The sequence below is a fragment of the Nothoprocta perdicaria genome, unplaced genomic scaffold, assembly GCF_003342845.1.
Source record: "Nothoprocta perdicaria isolate Ctin4 unplaced genomic scaffold, notPer1 scaffold_370, whole genome shotgun sequence".
Lineage (NCBI taxonomy): Eukaryota > Metazoa > Chordata > Aves > Tinamiformes > Tinamidae > Nothoprocta > Nothoprocta perdicaria.
Window position 1 is genome coordinate 411770 of NW_020455611.1, and position 9787 is coordinate 421556.

General features: G+C 47.7%; 1 protein-coding gene and 1 long non-coding RNA gene across 2 annotated transcripts; both read left to right on the forward strand.

The window, feature by feature from the left end:
• Positions 1-4391: 4391 nt before the first annotated feature.
• LOC112951776 lies at positions 4392-8686 on the forward strand. Its single transcript, XR_003250277.1, has 2 exons — positions 4392-4662; positions 8608-8686. It is a non-coding gene; the product is annotated as an uncharacterized LOC112951776 (long non-coding RNA).
• An 83-nt stretch (positions 8687-8769) lies between these two features.
• SERTM2 (serine rich and transmembrane domain containing 2) lies at positions 8770-9751 on the forward strand. The gene has a single exon (XM_026044542.1). It carries the CDS (start codon positions 9195-9197, stop codon positions 9471-9473), a length of 279 nt encoding a protein of 92 aa, XP_025900327.1. The 5' UTR covers positions 8770-9194; the 3' UTR covers positions 9474-9751.
• The last annotated feature ends 36 nt before the right edge of the window (positions 9752-9787 follow it).

Below are 9787 nucleotides of genomic sequence, written 5' to 3' on the forward strand. Positions count from 1 at the left end.
TTAGCAACTGGCCACCAAAAGCAGCTCCTCAGCACAGCCCAAAGCTTCTCCAGGCTAACCTGAAGCTCTTGGGTCTGGGAGTTGTGCTCAACTCCCTGAAAATAGGCACGGTTGTAAGAACCAGCCAACTGCAGAGGAAACCAGAACACTCAGGACTCTGGGTTACAGACCACAGTACCTAGTTTTAGCTCTGTGCCTGACTCACTGCTCCATTATTTTCTGTCAAGGCCCAAAAGTTGCTGTGTGGGACCTTGGCGGATGGTGAATGCAACGTCGTTCTGGGTCCAGCTGAAACTTGCTGTTCAGGTGGTCTCTGCTCCAAGAATGTCAATACAACCCTGCTCAGTGCCACCAGCCCTACCTGGGCTCTCATCAACCTACCTAGGCCACAGCAAGTCTGTCCTGCGAGAGGGGTTAACACCATTCAGGGGATCTGCAACRTCCTTCCCAAACTCCCCAGGACGAAGTCTGGGATTGTTTCAGGCAGAAATCTGTGCAATACAATGCAGCCCTTCATTGACAACAGCAAATCAAATTAGAAATGTTCCTTAGAAATTAGCAGCAGCATCAGACCAGACTGAATATCTTCAGTTATCTGTGCGAGAACWCTTTTCTATAAATAAACGGAAGAATTGCAATATTTTTGATGATGAAAGTTCAAACAAAGCCAAATTGTCAAAACAGCCTGAGGCCTTTCAAAAAAACGAGGCTCGTTTAGCCCAACCACACAAGGAATTCCAGGCACACTGTACCAGGCAAAACAAGATTATGTGGGGGCAAAGGCACTCGGCTCCACTGGGGCAGCAGCCATATGACCACAAGCATTTGTGTAGCCTTTTGTACTGACAGACTCTTTAGARGGAAGAAGAAGCGGTAACTTTTCCCTTTTTGTACAAAGGAATTGAAGCAGGGAGACGTCAGTACATGTGTCTGAGGCCCTTAATGGCACAGGTAATGAGATCAAGGCAACTCTGCTTTCAGGTTTCCAGCCAATGGACTGTGGTGTTCCTCCTTTGAGGATGGTGGCTGCTAAACCAACCATTCGAATCTGAATGAGCAGTGAAAAGTTCAAACCTAAATTCACAGAATTCTGATTCAAAATCTCCCAATACATGATTTTTTTATGTTCTGCACCTGCCTGTTGGTGGTACAAGATCACCTGCCATTCAATGCCATGGCTATAAAAACAAAATATGTTCCAACAAAAACATTTACAACAGATTTCACTCTGCTAAGGCAAGAGCACCAAGTGTCATCACTTGCTTCAGTGTCATTTCCACAGGGTGTCACCTTTTGTTCAAAGTGCTCATAGCCTTCAAGATGGAAACCAAGAACCACCCAGGCCGTTAGAGGAACAGGTCCCAGAACAACCCCTCTGCATTTCCAGTTACAAGATGCCTGTCAGGGCAGCAAGGCATCTCCAGGCAAGCTGTGTGGCTGTCCATGGATGAGGAAGGCAGCAAGGGCAAAGGATGGGTCTTTTACTAAGTGACACATCTGCAGAGCCAGCTGGGCGCCTCAGGAGCTCTGCCTTGCATGCAGGGTGCAGGGCACCTCTCCAGGCAGCCCTGCGGTGGCCGCACGGCACAAGCTACAAGTGCTCGCCCCGGTCGTTACCGCCACACGCCATGACTGCTGCTGCAGGCTCGTGCTGCTCAGCTGGTGCCTCGGCCACCTAGTGCAGGCCTGGCTGCTGGGCCACGGGGTGACGTTCCCCTCAGCCCGCCGGCAGCCAGGGAAGGGGCAAGCAGGGCCCCTCAGCCCAGCAYGGCGGCTCCGACAGCCGAACGCTCATCCGGGCAGAGCTTGAACACCTACCCAGAGGAGAGAAGCTGCTCTAAGAGAAGAAGAGTGAGCACGTATTGTGTTGACAGGATCCATAAATTTGGTAACAGAGGAATCCCCATGGGAGAATACAGACTTTGCCCACCAACAACCATTCAGGGATCTCATTTGCTCTTCGTCGAATCCGAATCTATGTSTAAGGCTGGTGCGGGTCCATCGTGAGAAGGATGTGAGAAGTGGCACGTCTGGTGCACAACTCAATGAGCAGCTCAGATAATGTGAGGRAAGCACCCAAGCAGACCCCGATCTTCTGCCCTCAAGTTCTCAACAGCAGCTTGAAAAGTAACTTTCACTGGGCTCATATCTCCGTGTACCTCCAAGGGGCATCTGAACACCTTCATTCTATGCAGCACAAATTTACCATTTGGTTGATCTGAGAATTTACATAGAGAGAAAGCCTTACATACTCCCAGTAATTCAGGAATTCAACAGTCTGTCAGTCAAGTATTCATCAGCCTCAGCTGCTATAAATTGTGGCATTATCTAAAATTCATCTGTCTTTATTATACAGAGCTACAAAGGAAACAAGAATCCAAGCATGCCCATCCGGAAGGAGCAGCTCTGTCCTACAAAAGGGAGAGATAATTTACTGCAAAATCAACAAAGGCAGAGAAAGCTGAGTAGGAAAGCTGGGTTGCGTGGATGGGCACAGGGAAAGAGAGCCTTTCATTTCARTGCTGCTCATTAGCATTATTTAGAAGCAGGATCACAGCTTTTCCACATAGATTTGCCTCTTCTGGGACCCATAACTCAATCAGGAACATTATTCCTGGTAAACAGAGCTCACTTATTTCTGTTTAAATAAGAGGATGCGTGTGCAGGGTTTGGAGGTGCTGACAGCTAGTTTGTTTGTACAAGAGTAATTGTACAGATTCCAGGGCAAAATACACCTCGTCTTCTTTCTGATTTATGATGGTATTTCATTCCCATGTGCAAAGCAGGGAATTCAGTATCTCCGGCACAGGCTGCAATCCTGGTAAGAGGCATGTTATTACAATAAAGAAAATGTGAAAGAAAATCAGCAATCAAAGCTGCCTTACAAGGCCAGGCTTTCAGAGGGCTCAGCCCACCACAAAGTGGGGGGAATCGTGCTTCTTCCAGGGGCTCCACTTCAGTTGTGCAAATAGTGGTGTGTTCCTACCATACACTGAGCTTGTGCAGCTCACCTCTAGAGGCTGAGAAGGACACACATAAAATCATAGAATCATAGAATGCTTAAGGTTGGAAGGGACCTCAGAGGTCATCTAGTCCAACCCCAACCCCAAAATGCAGCTTTCTTCCCTATCCCCACGCCTGAAGGGSCAGTGAGAGGATGAGAGCTGTGCAGCTCCATGAGCCTTTGGCCCTTCTGTGGGGGAGTCTTTGGCCTTTGGCTGCGGGAGGCCTAAGAGGGACTTAGGGGAGACAGGTCTGAGTGGAAATGTGGAGGGAAGAACAAAATCCTCTTGTCTGGACCTCTTGTTCCCCATGCCCAAGTGCAAAGACAACTGCTGRGCACCCTCGCCAGGCAGATGACAAGCTAGGAGCTGCCCCTGTGCAGTGTCCCCAGCCAAGCCAGCTGCGGGGTGACAGGGACACAGAGCAGCAGTGCCCGGCAGCTGGGGCCACGCAGCCGCACGCAGCGCGGTGCTTACAGCCTGTGTTCCAATCTCCGCCAGCAAAACCCCAGCACTCCCTGCAAGGCTCCCAAACTGGCCTCTGCTCCCAGGGATTCAATCACCCTGTGGGAAGTGAAGGGGATGTTCCCGTGGCCCCTTCCTGAAACATTCACACAGCTGAAATTACAGAGGTCCATTGATACCGAGTCTGCGCTTCCTTGGGCAAGAGCTATAACAGTCACAGAATGTTCTTCATCAGCCTGGGGCGGTGAAGAAATGCAGGTTAAAAGAGTTGGCAATCAAAAGGATCGGGGTGGCTTGGGTTCTCATCCTGACTCCCTCCTGCCTCATTCCTGGGGGGTCTGGTAGGTAAACCTCTGCTTCACACATTCGTTAATTGGTGAAAACCATTCTTGCCCACAAAACAGCAAAGTTGGGGTTATGTTTATTCACACACAGTTGCAAACTCCCCTGGGCAGAGATGGCCTCTAACCCCACCCAGCTGCCAGCCTTGCCCAGGGCATCAGTCCCTGAGTACACACAGAAATACCACAAAAGCACGGGGGCCGCAGAGTTTCGGGCTGATCCTGAGGGTCTCAGCTGGCACGTGATGCCCGTCCCCAGCTCCAGGCAGAGACCAGCTGGGAACATTCCCCAGCTACGCCTCCCCAGAGGTGTGAAATAAAAACCTGTTTACTCTSCAGAAAACCAGAGAGAGAAACTGATACCCTGTCCCCCTGGCTCACATCTAACTGGATTCCTGCTTGCAAGCACCAAAGAGTTAAAGCGAACCTTGCTCAAACTTCGCAGCGCCCAAACACGCTCCCGCTCCCGGTGCTCTGGCTGCCGCTGCCGAGGGAGGGGACTGGCGCAGGGGACTGGCTGCGCCAGTGAAACGGAGCGTCCCYGCTCCCCTCTCCACTTGCCTGCAAAGGAAGGACGTCCCCAACGATGCTGCTCAGCCAGACCCGCAGCGGGCAGCCCAGGACACGGAGTAAGAGCCACTGAGCCACGTGAATTCAGGAGCAACAGAGAGGAAAGTGCACTGAGCGTCTTGTTGCTACAGAGGCAGCATCCTGGCTCCAGCAATAAGCCAGCAAATCTCCACACAAACCCACTACCTGGGAGGAGATGCTCCTAGATAAAGCACCAGGAAGCTCAGGGGCTGAACCAACTGCTCAAGTGTCTAGTCCCTCAACACCCCTGCCTGCTCCGAAAGGTAACTCTGTTTTATTCTCTTCTCTCTTCCTATGCACTGCCACAGCTGAGGTACTGACATATAATCTTGCACTCCAGCATGAAAACACAAAATACCGTCTGCCACTGAAAGAAGAGACACCCTCCCTTTCCTCTCCCACTGACCCTCCCTGGAGAAAACGCAAGCCCTGAATGGATTTGATACTTTAATGCTTTGCCTGCATTTCTTCAATGCTGCTTTTTTTTTCTGTAAATGATCCCCAGATAGAATGCACCTGATAGTGTCTGTGTTYAGAAAACCTCTCTGCTCTTGCTGTCCAGCTGAGCGCAGGGGAAGCTCACAGCCTCGGAGAACTTATACATGAGTAGTTGCTCTGCTCTGTTCCAAGCACCTCTCAGTAGTAGATTTAGTTTTGGGTAGAAAAGCAGAAGTGAATTCCAAAGAATTGCTTGTGCTTTCAGAGATGCCTTGCTCTTAAGCGGCACTTAAACTCRTGGCAGTAAAAGGAAGCAAACAGGCAAGAGAGCAGGTTTACGGCAGCTGCAAGTTCAGTTTGTGCTGTCTGTCCGTAYTGTTTAGGGGGAGTCTGTCCTTCTCTCTTCTCCTTTCTGACGTGCAAAGGGGCAGAGTTGGACTGTGTGGGCTTCATAGAAATAGGCCAGATCTCGAGGGATAATGAAGTTCCCCAGCCCCTGGGAGCTGCACTGGGAGGGTGCTGATTTCAGCACCCTTGAAGTTTTAGCTAATGAATATACTGCCTCCGTGGCACTCTAAGAAAAAACAACAAAACAAACAACAAAAAAAATCTGCCATTTATTTTGTTTTGGGCTTCTATTTTTATTATCCATTATTTATTAAATATGTTGCTTATTTTAATCCTTGCTTAAAACAAGCACAAACTGCTAAAAAAGAAGCGTTCACTTGGAATCAGCCTGTATCTGCTGAGCATCAGCAAGCACTAACGGTGCTTGGCACCTCTCTGAACTGGGTGTCGTGTCTAGCCAGAGAAGAGTCACTAAATCCCCAGCAACAGCTTAGACCATGGGGAGTTCGGGCTCTAGTTACGCTGCTTTGCTCCATAATAAACATCTACTTCTCCGTCAGTCAGTGGACTTGGGGGTTTCTCAGGGACCCAGGGAGGTTTTGCCTCAGATGTTCTACACTGAACAGAGCTTGAATCCCTGTCTGCTTCATGCACAGGCTGCCAGGCTCTTTGTGCGCCCATTTACCTGCCTATGACTTGGTCTCTACAGCCCTCCAGCTTTTACGCCCACAAGGGGCATTTGCTCCCTGTAGTACCACCCAAAGAGATGTGCTCACTGAGCCACTGAAAAGAAAAATCCTAGCATTTGACTGGAGCTACTGATTTATTTCTGGAAAAGATGTAGTTACTTTCCCAGCTTTTAACAGGCGGAAGGGTTGATTGCTGCTGACAATCCTAGAGTAGAGACTAAAAAAAAAAAAAAAAAAAAAAAAAAGCAAAAGCTGTGCTAACCACAGTGCTAATGCTCTTTAATCCATTCCCTTTATTAATAAGTGCCCAGCAGAGCTTTGTTAATTCACAGTCTTGGCTTGTACTTAATTATTGAACTTAAAACAAATGTCCTTAGCATTATGTAGTCTAATTTTATGAAGCATGTAAAGCCATTAGTCTCTCCACTCCTTAAGGAGTGAAACCAGCTCTGGCTTTTGCTCTCAGCAAAAAAAAGATGAGATGGGCAAGGACATTGCTCTGTACTTTCCCCAAGCATATGTCAAATTTTGGACTGATTGCATTTCATTACCAATAGAGAAATAATACTTAGAAAGCAGAGGTTTCATACAGCTAGTACTCTTCATATCCTCTATTTCCCACCTACCGTGTCAYGTAAGAATGTTCCTCCCAGAGAATAATTTCCATGTATATATCCAAAGTGTGAAAACCACACAATTACCTGAGCTGCAGGACTCGGCTGCAACAAAATCTTCACCTTCACCCCCTGCTCCTGCCTTAGCAYTCAGCCTGCAGCCAGGGTCAACACCCCAGTGCACAGCACGAGACTGCACGAGCTCTACAAACCCAGATGCTGCATGGRCGCAGCTCAGGGCTGGGGGCACGAGGCACGTAGGTCAGTGCCCTTGGGCTGCCATTCAGCCTCCAAGTACAACCTCATGTCCAGGCCTCTCTTCCGCAGCTGGGGATTCCCTAGAATGACCAACCGCCTCCTTGCCTTCTTTTTCTTACACTAGGCATGTGTTGCATGGTTCCTGTGGGCAGCCGCACTGAACAAAATGGGAAGATCTTTGATTCCTTATTAGCATGTCAGCACTGTATTAGTAATGACAGWGGTTTTGTAGTTTAGCAGCACAAGTTTACACAAGCTGATGTTTCTGAGTCATCAGTGACGTGATTCTGCACACTGCATGTCTGGGGTTGAAAACTGAGGCATTCTCTAGAGTTGATGGCAGGTTCTTGCTAATGACATAAATTAGCTCTATATATACACTTTTTATGATACTGCTCGCTGTAGTTATAAGTTTATAAGTATTTCTACCTGTATCCTGTAAACTTTTGGTTTCTGGGGAAGTTTATGATCTGCACATAAAATATTCATTTGGCTTTAAGTGTGACATTTGCAGTGCTGATTCCAATGCAAATTGTTCACTTTAGTTACCAAAGGTATTGTTGGGTATTCTGACAGCCCCACTGCCCACAGAGATTCAGAGGAAAATTTTCAGAGATACCTAGGGAATAGTGGAAGTACAAATCCACTGATGAGGCCTGAACGGTCTAGAAAATCCATCTCCCATTTCCAGGGCTCTGCATTGGCTTCCCAGACRTGCCTGACTGAAGCCCGTTGGAGACTGCACGTCTCCAACGTCCAAGTCCTGAGAAGTTAGATTTCTAAGTTCTAAACTATGATGTTTAGGCATCATAGCCTGAGTTGATGGACCAGCAATCCCCAGGCATTGGCTTTGGGAGATGGATATTCTAAACACCCTTCAAGACTCCTGGTCTAGGCTAAAAGAGAGAGGAAAGCTCACTACCTATGCAGCATTGCWGCCTATGGGTCTTTGAAGGTTGGGAATCTGTGACAGGCAAAAAGAAATCATGTTGTCAAGCCAACAAGACCTTGCAGCTGAGTTAAGCACTCAGACTGCTCTGTGCAAACTATCCAGGTAAAGACATTGTGGACAGTTCTCAGGGTCACTCCTCCAAAAGCTCAAGACAAGAACTATTTCCCCAGCACATGCAGCAAAGGTCTGACTCGCCTGTCAGGAAAGCTCAAACAGCAGCTCCCTGATGCCTCAGGCCTCCGGAGCCCAACCACATCCCTCTGCAAGGCATGTGGCTAGGACTGAACCAAGCATTGCCAATAAAGTAGCCATACGTCAGGAACTGAAGCCCTGCCAAAGCCAGAGTGTTTTGCAGMAATGTGTCTTTTGGGCGAAATCTCTTATGTAAAAGCACCAGAGAACATCATTTGATCTAATGTTTCCTTTTAATCACTGCTGTCATATATTACAATATTAATACTAATCTACTTATATCCCACCTAGGTGCATATGCAGTGAAGATCAGAATTGACTGCATTATTTCAGCACCACTTTTTCTTTAGCTAAAACCAAAACTCTGTATGATTTTTGTTTTCTTTCAAAGCAGAGCACGATGCTTTCAAGGAGAAATTTCAGCATTTAGATCTTCTGTTTCCATCTGGAAGTAACCAAGGTGCTGAAATGTTAGGATTTCCCCCTTTCTAATAAGTTTTGCTCACAGAATGCTATTAGTTAGTGGTAGGAAAGGAGACCATCACATGTGGATTTGCATGGTCTTCCTCAAAGCTAAATAGTCATCTTCCTGATCACCAGGTGTCTCACAGGAGGAGATGAGAGATTAAACTCATTTCATTACTATTTGTTCTAAAGACATCTAAGCTATTTTGGTACTTGGTTTTATTTTTCTCCTGCTCTCTCTTTTCCTTTTAGAAAGATGACTTTTTGACTGTCCTAACAAGTAACTCAAAACTCCATACTCTAAGCAAGCAACAGTAACCCTGGCTTGGGAGAGGAGAGATCCCCCAGCAGACTGGCAAAGGAGAAAACAACCTCCCCCCAGCCCAGGCAAGGATAATCCACCTGCTGCAGGAGAAGCCGGCAGAAATCTCACTGATTCTGTTTGGAAAAAAAGCAACTCTTACAAAGAGCAAAGCTGTGCAAGCCTTTGCAGTTCAGTTTGAGAGAAAGCCCGAAGTGTATCACCTACCAAAAGGGGTGTCCTCCCAGAAGGATCACTGCACTTTCAGGACAAAATAAAAGCCTAATGTTGGAGTAAAACACAAGTCTAATGTTTGCTGTCATTATAGCAGCAATTGAATAATGATCTTAAAGGCCTGTCTCATGCAATGTGCGCATGTGTCTCATCCAGCAGTTCTGGGGCCAGGAGGAAGAAGCGTTTCCTGCTGAATTCTGCAGTCAGGCCTGTCTCCTCTCTTGCCCTGCTTTGTGAGTCTGGTGAGGGAAGACAGAGATATTGATGGTAAATAGGGAAAATGGACGAAAGCTGACAGAGAGCAATGACTGAGATTTATTTTAAATTCAGTGGAAACCTGACTGGCCGTGTCCATCTCCCAACTCTGGCTACAGAAGTAGACACAACAGCAGATAAATATTCCAGCCTGTACGTGTACGTGGGGTTGTTCTTAACACTGCTGTCCATTCTTCTCCTCTTGCTTTTCACCATGCTGCTGCGCCTCAAGCACGTGATTTCCCCAATCAGCACATCTCCAGAGAGCACCGAGAATGCCCAGCAGTTCACGGAYGTGGAAATGAACAGCAGGATTCCCAGCACTTAGAGGCCTCGGAGTAAAGAGAGTTCTGGCCTTGTGAAGCATGTATTGTTCAGCAAAATGGGGCTGGAAAAGATCTTTCCTGGCTTGCTGAGACCTACAACTTATTGCACCACTGTCAACAGCAGCACAGAGTGTCTGGAGAYTGTCAGGCAACTGAGACACTGGCTGACTGGGACGCAGCAGCTGTTGACACTACAGGCAACATGTGTGCAACACCCTCAATAAAAATTATATTGTGGCAACCCACTGCTGTCAGGGAAGACTCATATCCCTCTAAAAGCCCTTGCAGCAAATGGTAAAAGCCACAGTAATGACAG